Raw genomic sequence first — 12,278 nt, 5'->3', positions numbered from 1 at the left:
ATTCTTGGATCAACCTGTATCTAACTTGGAGTTAGGCACAATTTTGCCATCTTAATCGCATATCTTGAAGACTCCTAAAATAATAATGAATAGATAGGAGTTCATGAGCATCACTTAAAGCATTTGCAACTATATTAAACATATTTGTTGTCTGGGTCATGCCTGATTACTTCCGTAGAATTATTAACTAATATGAAAAGTGAGGTGGGTTATTGTTCTATTGTGATGTATAGACTTTTCAGTTACAGAGTGGTTTTACTAGATTTGGTTGATTAACTAATTTTGAATTCATCAGAAAAGAATTATCATTTATGTAGAGGATAAATCTAGGCGTATGTCATTGTCTTATTTAATAGGCATCAGAGGTGATAAAAACAAATATAATGACAATAATATAACAACGATAAGTCTCAAACGCATAAAAGGAACAAGTTGATCTCTTCATTGATTTAAAGTTCTTTGGAAGTACAACTTGCTTGCAAACGCATCAAATAAAAAGAAAAGAAAAAGCTGAAGGGAAGAGGATCAATCATGGCTTCAGTTTTAACTTCAGGTTGCCCTTAGGGTCTTTTGGAAGCTAGATTGGAGCTGGGGAGTAAGAAGCAATCCCTTTGCCTTTCGGACCTTCCTTTATGGTTAATGGAATTGTTGCCAAGACAAGTTCTAGTTTCTCGTTAGACCCCCTTTTCCTTGGAAGATTCCTTAGGAGCGTTAGGAGGCTGGGTATCATCATGTGCCACTCCTTCTGCTGGTTCAGTATGTTCTTTGGTGGCCTCAAATTGCTTAACACCCTTGGGCTGACCTTTAGTGGAGGCAGGGTCTTCGGCTGTATTACCTTGTTTGACATCTGGTCCTTGAGTGACAGTGTCATCCTTAGCACTTGATGAAGTAGAGACTCGGATGGCTGGGGGGTAGTAGACGTTTTCTGTCCTTCAAAGGGCAGAAGAGGCATCAACCCCAACTCAGGTAAGTGCCTCATTCCACACTTAGAGGCAGTAATTCCTACATACCTCCAAGAACTATGATTTGAGGTCTTTTGTTGTCTCAGCCACACCGACCTCATGTCCATCTTGCTCAGCTTTGTCCACTGCCTTCTCAGCCTCTTCTTTGGCCCTTACAGCTTCTTCTTTAGCTTTGTTGGCCTCCTCCCTAGACTTTTCAGATTCCTTTAGGCTTTTCTTTAAGGCCTCTATTTGTTTCTTCGCCGCTACATTTTCCTCGTCGGCTTGGCAAAGTTGCAAACGTTGGGTCTTGGCATGTTTCTCGATCGTTTTTAACGCTGCATCAGCACTCTTCCATTCAATTTCTGCCTTGTTCAATTGGGTGGTGACATCTAGCAGCTTTTTGTCTGTTATGTCAAGGGTTTTCTAGGTGTTGCTGCGCCTCACCTCCTCATTCTTTAGGGCTTTGTAGGTGCTAATAACAATCTCTTCAGTCCTATGAGCAGATTGGACAGCCTATTTACAAATAATAAGTCGGACCACAGAGATATGGTTAGAATAAAAAATATAAATGAGTAAGAGGAAAGAAATGAGTGACAATTAAATAGGATTCTTATCATGGCGAGCTCTTTTTTTAGCGTTATAAATACATTTTGGTCTCTCATCATTCTTAGCTCATGCATGTCCTCAGGTAATAGGAGAGCTTGTTCGAGTGCGTTTGCCACACAGGCAGCTGTTCTTGCATTAGAACTCTTGATGGATGCGTCGGCGGTTACCGCGTGATCATCCATGGTCATTGGTGGAGCCCAAATTGGGGCAAATACAGGCACGTGAGTCTCGGTCTGTTTTTCTAACCTCGTCTACATTGTGCTAGCATGTTTAACTCCCTTCTCGGGCTTCACATCTTTAGGAAGGAGATCTTTTCCTCCCTCAATCACGTCCTTCCCCTTCTGCTGATCCCTTTTTCACTTGAGATCAACTTGATCAATGCGTTGGGACTAGGTTGGTGGGGGAGGAGGGAGTTTGGGCTAAGAAGACTTCTCTGGGCCTTTATCCTTTGTCTGGGGCAGTTTGATCTGAGCTGCCTTCTGGATTTCTTGGCCTTCCACCTGAGCTTCCATTATGTCTTTAAGGCTCTATTTGGGCTTGCACTGGATTCCCATTGCATCAGGGTTGTGAGTTTCTCCTTGTGGATGAGCTGAGAAGGATGTGCCGAGGCCACCAGTTTGACCCTCAGGAGAAGGAGGTTGGTTGAAGACTTCAAATTCGTCCTTGGAATCTGAAACTTCAACAATCTTTTCTTCTTCCTTTATGTTGGGTTGAGAGGAGGTTGCTTCGCCGGTTGTGTGTTGAGTTGGAATCGGGATGAGGGGAATACCATCTGGTATGAGTTGTATGGGCTGTGTAACGAGGGTGCCTTGAGGAATGAGGGTGCCCTCAGGTAAAAGAAAGCCCTCGGCAACAACACTTATCCGGTGTAGGTGTGGGTCCGTTGCTCTAATCACGCACTTCGGCTCCTAGAAAGTTTTGGAGATGGGATCGTAACCGAGGATCAAATGCGCTGCTCGGAGTTGGTTATTAGTGTGCACGAACACCTCGGCCTTCAATATTTCATCCAATTTTTCAAAGTTGACAAGACCGGGGTGGCGAATAGCTGCGTATGGGTCTGCAAAATTGTTAAGAAAAACAAAATTAAATCAAGTCAGTATTCTTATATAAACTCAAATTAGGAAAGAAGGAGAAATGGTGATTGTGAATAGTTCATCTAAAACTAGGGCCTCACCTGGTTCCCCTTCCCTAGTCAGATAAGGAACGCCATCGTACCAATCCCCCGATATGATCAAGAAGTCTTTCTTCATTCCCTTGTTAAATTCAGGGAGATATTGGATTAACCGAACCTCAGGGTACCTAGATTTTAAGTCATACCCCTGCCCCTTTAGGTGGTGGAGATTGTAAATCCAATTTATGTCATGATGGGTAAGTCCTAGACCCGTCTTTTCATTTAACGCATCTATGGAACCCAAAATCCTAAACATGTTTGGGGTGCACTAGGTAGGAGAAAACCTAAAGGCCCTAAGGTAGTCCCTCATAACTGTCTCCATTGGGATTTTCATCCCTCCCTCTATGAAAGCGATCATCAGGATTACTACCTCTCCCTCTCGCCTTTTCAAGAGCTATTCCCCTACCTTACAATATGTAAGGGACACTCTGGTGGAATCCTATACTTAGCCTTAAATTGTTCTATTTTCTCACTAGAATCTACTAAGGAGGCAAATCTACCCATTTTTAGGAGAGGGTTAAAAGTGTTGGCAAATAGATAAAAGGAAGGTGAGCTGGGTGAAAGAAATTCAGAAAAGAGAAAAGAGAAGAATCTGTAAAAAGGTAATGAGTGAGGAAGTTTGGGAAGACTTACTTTAAGAAGAAACAACCACCTCGGACTAAATCTTGGGAACTGTGAGGGAATGTGTAAACTAAAAAATTTCGCAGGTTCGTTGTATGGATTGTTGAAGTGAGGAGGATGTTTAAATTGTTGATATTTATATCAACAAGATTTATGAAGTGGGAAAGTTTCCGCCTATGTTACTATATAATCCTCAACCATTGAATGTGCATCGTGTGGTTGAACGTGGGGGACAAGAAGCCGTCAGAATTTAATTAAGGGATGCTCTGCATACCGAAATGTCAGGAACATGCAATGGGCAGTTCAAGGGATGTCATCATTGTCATGGAAGAGGTGTGGTGAGTACAGATCAAAGAGGACAGATGTCGAGATCCTCTTTCCTCCTGAGGTAGCAGAAATGAGAATCTCAAGAGGCTATTGTAGGGTCAATGGACCCCGGAATATGTGTTGGGTTGGCCCAAAAGTATTTGTTGGGCTAAAGGCCGAATTCGAGGACACTGAATGGTCCGAGGATGTGTAAATGTCAACCCACAAAGCAATACTAATATGTAAAGAAGTGATATTTGGTCAAGCATATCTAAGAGGATGGTCCGAGAAATAGTATGTCCTCGGCTATGTAAAGTCAAAGTAAGAGAAAAGCTGGTTAACGTCCACAGACAATATTCTAGAAGATCCTATAGGTAAGGGTAAACACGGTATATGTAGAAGATAAGAAGAAAGTCGGTGGAATATCTAAAGATAAAGTTGTTACCACCATCACCGCATTGAATGCCCTGCAACTGCTTCTCTGGCCGCATTGATGGGGAAGTGATGCCTGAGTATCAGAGTTCAGCCTTACAGCTGCCTCCAAAGACTTCAGGAGAGTGGGATGGGACAAGTATCTAGATCAGTAATTTGATCCATATGTGGAAGATGGCAAGAAGGGGGTAGAGGATATAAAAGGAAAAGGAAGATGCTCAGAAAGGGGAGGCGGAAACGGAGAGAAACACTGTATATATCATCATCCTTAGTTGTAATCTATCTTGGAAAAAGATACTAAATCATCATCGGCTTGTATCCGATGATAAAGTTATTTCATATAAACAATTTCTTGTGTGTAATGTTGTGATGGAGCCCATCATTTTAGTTATCTAACATCACTAGAACCTAAATTTCAAGCCTACTCTCTACAAATTTCATTGTATTGGGCTTTTTGGGCCTATCCCCTTCTCATTGTGGGTTTGGGTGCAAATTGTGACCTTACACTAAACATCCCAAATCGAAGTACAACCAACCACCTTATTATTATTTTTAATATCAACACATAACAATGTCTAATATATCAATTAGAATTAGCAACTGATTTTTAAGGCTAATAATTGATCAATAAAATAAACGAACAGAATTCTCTCTGTTTTACCTATGAAAATAGTCTATTTCATAGTTGATGTTTTATTTCTTATATTAATTTAAATGATAGTGTTGACTACGTTGCATGTACATTAGGAGTTAGGACTGGCAGATGATGAACTCGGCTTATCTGAGTCAAAGAAAAAGCCAATTTGACAACTAAACGATACTTAACACTATGAGAGATTTCTAGGGAGCTTTATGATTGATTAGATATCAATATCCTATCTATATCACATGATTTTTTTTTATATATCAATATCCATATCCTATCCTTATCAATTATCACATGATTTTTTTTTTATTTGGTTGGTTACCTTGAGATTTAGAACCCTAGTTGTCCTATATCACATGAAATTTGGGAGTGTAAAATGGACCCATAATATGAAATGAAGAAAAAGTTAGGAACGAGTCATGAGGTTTGAAAGAGTACATGTAGGCGCAAACTCAGTTTTCAACTTAATGACAAATAGGCTTTGTTGTACATAAGGTGGGCATTCATGAATGTAGAGGAGGACCCCATGGCTTATGAATTATGATGATACCAACGTGACATGTGAACCTTTAAATCTACATACCGACATAGTATTGCACACAAATTCCTTTGATGATTCGCTTGCCTTTTATTAGTCTAGGTCTCATCACCTTCGAGCAGATTTTCCAGCGAAGATTGTGTGTCCCACAAGCTAAAATATCGACTCTGGCTGAAAATAAAGTCTTTTTTGTCCTTCCCTGAATGATAAAAGTTTCTTTGAGCAAGCCATGCAAAGAGTAAAACAGTGGATGCCGCTTTGCAATAATAGGCAGTTCAGTTTTTAATATTTGAATCAATGGGCTAATCTCCCAATAGCATTTCACTCTTCTTATTAACTTATTAATAATTGCACCACATGCAAATATATAAAATAAAAGGGTAACTTGCCAAAATTATAGATTAAAAACTGAAAATAGTGAAAATCTTGGTTTGGCAACTGTTGACTTTTGTTTGTGCAACAAATGAGGAGGAATTCAAATCCATATTCTACTTAGGTAAATAACAGAGAAATATTATTGAGTCACAAAGTTCTTAAACAATGTTGACGGTAATAACATACTTTATCTTATACTAGTAGCCCATAAGCTGATTGAAATTACTCCCATAATCCTATTGTCTTGGTGGTATGCCTAAATAACTTTGGTGGGTACTTCATGTTTACTTCAATCACCAAATCAGATGGCTACTTTTCACAATAATAGCCTAGCAATCTTTTTCACATTTTAAACAACACTACACAAATTTTCACACACTTTTTCACTTTTTCACTCACTCGTATATCAAAAATACCTAAACAACATAACTCAAACTACTCTCTCAAATACCCCTAAATTACCGCTCCAAATTTCTCAAACTACTAGTTTGGGAAATTATCTTATAAAATAAGATACAATTTCTTTTAGGAGAGAGTGGTTTGGCAATGAGAGTAGGCCTTGGAAGTTTGTACTTCAACGACTTCATCCACCTTCTTAGCGAAGAAAGCAAGTAAATAATAAACCTTTTTGAGTGACAATAAAATTGAGATTGATAACTCCTTTAGCTTTCAAATCTCAGCCACCAAAAAAAAATATATATATATATATATATTAATAATTTGTAAACACAACTCTCTTGTTGATTCTAAAAAAAAACCTCTTGTCACGAATTTTACTACAATTTTTCAAACTTGAAGTAAGAATTATGGCAAAATTATGATGAGAAAAAAAGTAGCCAATCAAAAGTGAAATAATTAATAAAAGATCTCAACTTTCCTTACTTTGAGGAACAACTAATATCAACTACTTGCTCAAGATACTTGCTCAACAAGACAACATGTCTCTCTCTCTCCCTCTCTCTCTCTCTCTCTCATATATAGTCATATTTATGATGATGTCCTACTTAGCGCTGTTTCAAAGCTACAACATTCAAGCTACCCACCTTCTTCTTCTCCTTCTTTGAAGCAATAAATAGACAAACCTCTAAACCCTTTGGAAAAAAAAAAAAGAAAAAAAAAAAAAGAAAAGAAAGAAAAGCATGCAATAATGGACTTTTCTTCTGCTTCTTCTTGATTTGATTTGAAGGAACAGAGAAAGCAAAAAATTACACAGAGCTCTAATACCCACAACCCTTGAAATCTAGAGAAAGAAATGACTGACTCTCGAGCTCAAATAAAAGAACAACACCAAAACATCATGAGCCCTCATATTCAAAAGCGACTCTGTGACTATTGCTCAGAAGCCACAGCTCTTCTCTACTGCCGAGCAGACTCAGCCAAACTCTGCTTCCTCTGTGACCGTGAAGTCCACTCTACCAACCAGCTCTTCTCCAAGCACACTCGCTCACGTCTCTGTGATTCCTGTGACTCCTCCCCTGCTTCCATTTTCTGCTCTACAGAGTGCTCTGTTCTGTGCCAGAATTGTGACTGGGAACGCCACAGCCTCTCACTCTCACATGTGCACAATAGGAGGCCACTCGAGGGGTTCACTGGGTGTCCTTCTGTGAATGAATTGTTGGGTATTGTTGGGTATGAAGAGACGGGTCATAAAGCTCTGTTTTTGAAGGATGAGAGCACTGGTGGTGGTGATGGTTTTGATGGGCTTTCGGATTTTTTGGTTTGGGATACTCCTTGTGCTGTCAGCCTTGATGCTTTGATTAGTTCGACGAGTTCGGAGCATGATTTTCAGGCTATGGGAGTTCCTCCTCTGCCCAAGGTCAATTATCTAACTTGTTCTTCTGCTTTGTTTTTTTTTTTTTTTTAATTTAGATAAGTTGTTTTATTTGGTTGTCGTAAAAGAATACATTTAGTCAACTCTAACTAGTGTGTTGAGATCCATAGTTGACCCGAAAATTTTGGGACTAAAACTTGATATTGTTGTTGTTTTATTTGATTTCTGAGTGCTGAGAAAATAGAGGAAAAGTGATATGAACCACCAGAAATGAACTAATAAGTCTGGTGTTATATTAAGTTTGAGCTATTAATCCATAAGTATTGTGTTAATTGGTCATTTGTGGTTCTTACTAAGTATCATCCATTTTATTACTGTGTTAGACTTAGTGTAGGTTTTTACTTATGGGGTTCTTGTGAATTAAAAATTTGTATGGTTTTAACAATGTATTTTCTTTTGTGATATATTTTCTTTTAATGAGCTCTTTTCCTTTTGGGTTAACAATGTATTGTTTAGTCTTACTGTTATTGAATCTGATGATTGCTAATTTTGTTTTGACATTGAATTTCAGGTTCTTTTGCAGGGGTTTATTTGATTTTGGTAGAGGTTTAAGCCTCCACTGTATAAGTTTTAGATTCGTTTTTCTTGGATATGTGATTGTATGGAATGTTAAATATACATATTTCTATAAAATTTTCTGTTAGACTACTGCAGTTTTGACTTGGTTCTGGGTATTGTTGTTGAATCAGAATCGTAATGCTGCTTGTGGGCAATACAAGGACGAAATAATCAATCAGCTTCGTGAATTGGTAAAGTTGGAACCCAAGTTGAATTGTGAAAATGTGGATGCTGAACCCCTCAGTGGTTTCCAACCACTGCTGTCTGAACAAAATGTACAACAAGGAGATATGCTTACAGGTTTTGCACAAAATGCAGAGCCATTTGTTTTTCCTAGATTTGAGGTAAACTTCTTACTCTGTTGGTATTCTGCAAACTGTTTTCTGATGCTTGCCACGTTGCTATTTTCCATATTCAAGCTTTCTTTTGTACATTTGTCTAACATGGGACTCCTTGTCATTACATCTTCTCATTTGATATGTATAGCGTTGTTGTTTTTATTCTTTACTTCTTGATCACCAATTTAAGGTGTAGGATTGGCAAGAATTAGATCTTTACTTGTGACTTAATTCTTTCTGTGGTCCTTTCTGAGTCAACTAATAGTTTCCCAAGTGGATAATCTTACATCCTTGTTTAAATCTTATTGTACATTACTTGCTAATTTCATGAGTGTATCACCTTGCCATGTAGTGTCATATCTTACAATCATGTCATTGTGAAATGAAGTAACAGCATTTGATACCTGTGTCTTGTAAGATGTAATATATGATGGAGTAATAGTCCATGTATGTCAATCTGATCCATTAACTCCACTGCTTTTCTTGCAAAAAATCAGATCACCAAATGGACATATCACTTTCTCAAACTTAAAATTTTTTATGTTAAATGAGTTTGGAGACATAAAATACTACTAACATGATATGTTATTTATTCAGATAAACTAAATATCATTGTTAGATTTTATACCAATGCACGCAATCTGTTTTGTATTATAACTTAAAGTTTCATTTCTTTAATGTTTGTTGGGGATAGAGTTTGTTCAGCCATTAAAGAACCTGCTAGATGTTTGAATTTTTCCAATTTCGCTTTCTTGATTATGAATATGATGTATTCTTTCAACAAAAAAAAATGGAAAGCTTAAATGTTTTCCCTATTGTGCAGGCAAGTGCATTTCAGTGCTGTACTGATAGTGGTGAGGCTGCAAATCATTTCTTTCTTCCTAATTCATCAACAAGAAGCTACCTTGAGGAAAGTCATGTGGTTCCTGACAAGCATTCGGATATTAGTTGCAGTGTTCCTCATTCCAATGATGGTTGTGAAGGACATTCACAATATCCTATTAAATCTGAAACCTCATCAACTTTTCAAAGGGTTGCTTCACATGAGTTGAATAGCCAGGAGAGGGACTCTGCATTATCACGGTACAAAGAGAAGAAGAAAACAAGGAGGTATCATTGCCCACCCTTTGCCCACAAATGTATGACTTCTCAAATATTTGAAATTTTTTCTAAGTCCCTCAATCACTGAAGTATTTCATTTTGAGCCTCTTAAAAATTTCAAGAACTTAAAATGTTTCCAAATATGGTATATAGTTTTCTCAAAGTTACAATTGTAAGGTTTTAGAGTTTGCTTTGATTTATATTAGCTTTGAAATGGCATGAACTGCAATATTGAAATTGCAATGTTATCAATCTCTCATCAATGTCAAAAATTGAGGTTACTGAATAAGTAGGAATGAAAATGAATATTTCTCCGGGGTAAGTTCACACAATGGATGTCTTCTTGTTTCTAAAATTATCCTGCTAAATTCTTTGCTATTAATTTATATGTCCCTCACCATTTTCATCTTGTGATCACATTTGGACCTATTATAATGATGATCATGATTTGGAAACAACAGGTATGAAAAGCACATTAGGTATGAATCACGGAAGGTTCGAGCAGAAAGCAGGATAAGAATCAAGGGACGTTTTGCTAAGATGGATACTGCAGGTAGGCAGTTGTAACATCAGAATTGCTAATCTGTTTACGACCATTGTATTACTTATTAGTAAAACAAGTTTCTCTTTGATCAGGTGAAACGAATTACTATTTGTATATGTAACAGCTTTTGAAGCAAAAGCTTGGAAAGTATTTTTGGATTTCACAATTTTCACTTAAGCTAAATGTAAAATCTAGAAAAATCATTAGCTTTTTTATGTTCACAATTTAACTTAAACAAAAGTTACCTTTGGTCGGATTCTGCATAAAGTAGCTATATCCTATATGATAGTAACTGACTATGTGCTGAAATGTGCCTTAGTTGGAAGAGTTACGACTAAATGCTTTTCCAAATTTTATAAGCCTCTCCCTAGTAAGTTGTAACCAACACTCACTTTACATACCAAATCATTGCATTGCGAACTTGTGCTTCTTTTATTCCAAGTACAAGGAAGATTCAGCCTTTGTTGCTATTTTTCTTAATGAAAGTTTCTGTTTTAGTTTTACATCCAGCACAGGCTATTTTGAGACCATCATGCTAGATATAGTTTTCATCTGCACCATCGATAGTAGGAACATGCACCTCAGATGAGTGTAGTTACCAGAACATTTGTTATGGGACTCAAATAGAACTCATATTAGTAATGGAAGATGCTCACAGTGCGTAAAGTCCAATGATGGTCATGACCTTAACACATATATATAATCTAAGGTTTGGTCCAGATATACCACAACCAAGAGGATTACAAACCACAAAACTATTGCAGATTGAGAATTACCAAACCTTACTAGATTATTTTGCTAAGCATAAGTGTGAATGGCCAAAGACTCAAAACGTTAATCCAACCATATTTTTGATACAAAAAGATGGTTTTCGAGGGTGTGGTGATGAAATCCTTTTTCGTGGTATAGACATTTGTTCTATCATTACCTTCTAATTTTTTTTTTTAAGCGGAGACTGAACCTCTGTAAAAAGTAGTACTCTCTCCCTAAATAGAAACTATGCTTTATTGATTATGAATGAAAAAGAATACAATTGCTTCTAATCCTATCCTTATATACAAGTTGAAGCTAAAACAGAAAAACTAACTGCTTCCCCATTTTCAGGGAAGTTTGTTACAATCAAGTACCTACTTAAAACTTACATGTGTACATTGATCAAATCATAGAACTAATCATATGATCATAGTGTGGAATTGATTCTATCAAGTCCTCTACAACCTCATGACTCAATCTTGTTGTAACTTCCCTTTTAGTCTTTTCCTGATGATGCAATGCACTCTGTGCTGCACCTGAATGCAACCTGTCCTGATGACTGGTGCATGCCATACGCCTTGCACTCTGTTGCTGAGATGGACTTGCACTCTATTGCTGAGATGGACTTGCACCTTTAACACTCCCCCTCAAGAGCAAAGCTCTTGTTTGTTCTTCCTTGCTCTCATCAACTTCCTTTGTAGGATTTGGAAATTGAATTTGATGGCTAAAAATATTAATAAGCCCCAACTTGGCAAGCAATCTCAGAAAGTTCTCAACACCCAGAGCCTTAGTAAAAATGTCTACCAATTGACTTCTTGATGAAACATAAAAGGTCTTAATTGTTCCATCCAAAATTTTATTCCTTACTATGTGACAATTAGCTTCAATGTGTTTTGATCATTCATGAAACACTAGATTAGCTAATATGTGTAGTGCTGCCTAGTTATCATAGTAAAGTAACACTGGTTTTTGATGTAGAACATGTAGATCTCTTAACAAATACAATAACCGAGTCACCTCACATGTAGTTGTAGCCATGAATCTGTATTCTGCTTCTATAGAAGATCTTGATACTATATCCTGTTTCTTTGATCTCCAAGAAATCAAAGCATCACCAAGGAACACACAATATCTTGTCAAGGATTTTCTGGTATCAGGGCAGCCTACCCAATCTGCATCACAGAATGCCTTGAATTGATTAAGCCTATGCACTGCATAGGTTATGTCTGATCTACTCAAGGTCAAGTACATTAGTTTCCCAATCAATCTCCTATACTATCCTGCATCTTTGAGCACCTCTCCATCATACGTAGACAACTTTACTTGTTGCTCCATTGGAGTTTTGGCAGGTTTACAACCAAGCATACCTGCTTCCTTAAGCATATCAAGTGCATACTTTCTTTGATTGATGCTAATCCCTTTAGCACCTCTAGCAATCTCAAGTCCTAGGAAATACTTGAGTGAACCAAGATCCTTGATACCAAATTTCTAATCTAACACCTGTTTCAGATTAG

At 37.5% G+C, this 12,278-nt stretch overlaps 1 protein-coding gene across 1 annotated transcript; it reads left to right on the top strand.

Annotated features, from left to right (window-relative positions):
- Positions 1-6,566: 6,566 nt before the first annotated feature.
- LOC142612558 (zinc finger protein CONSTANS-LIKE 13-like) lies at positions 6,567-10,224 on the top strand. Its single transcript, XM_075784647.1, has 4 exons — positions 6,567-7,455; positions 8,160-8,372; positions 9,190-9,476; positions 9,929-10,224. The coding sequence occupies exons 1-4, from the start codon at positions 6,892-6,894 to the stop codon at positions 10,032-10,034; spliced, it is 1,170 nt and encodes a 389-aa protein (XP_075640762.1). The 5' UTR covers positions 6,567-6,891; the 3' UTR covers positions 10,035-10,224.
- Positions 10,225-12,278: the final 2,054 nt, after the last annotated feature.

Source organism: Castanea sativa, chromosome 10, assembly GCF_040712315.1.
Source record: "Castanea sativa cultivar Marrone di Chiusa Pesio chromosome 10, ASM4071231v1".
Taxonomy (NCBI): domain Eukaryota; kingdom Viridiplantae; phylum Streptophyta; class Magnoliopsida; order Fagales; family Fagaceae; genus Castanea; species Castanea sativa.
This window is presented reverse-complemented; position numbering and strand designations above follow the sequence as displayed.

What these genes read in the sequence shown, in the direction of transcription:
- LOC142612558 (XM_075784647.1), top strand. Translation starts at nt 6,892, where the DNA reads ATGACTGACTCTCGAGCTCAAATAAAAGAACAACACCAAAACATCATG. An exon ending in TTGTTTTTCCTAGATTTGAG is followed by an intron (nt 8,373 to 9,189) that starts GTAAACTTCTTA and finishes CCTATTGTGCAG; the next exon opens with GCAAGTGCATTTCAGTGCTG. An exon ending in GAGAAGAAGAAAACAAGGAG is followed by an intron (nt 9,477 to 9,928) that starts GTATCATTGCCC and finishes TGGAAACAACAG; the next exon opens with GTATGAAAAGCACATTAGGT.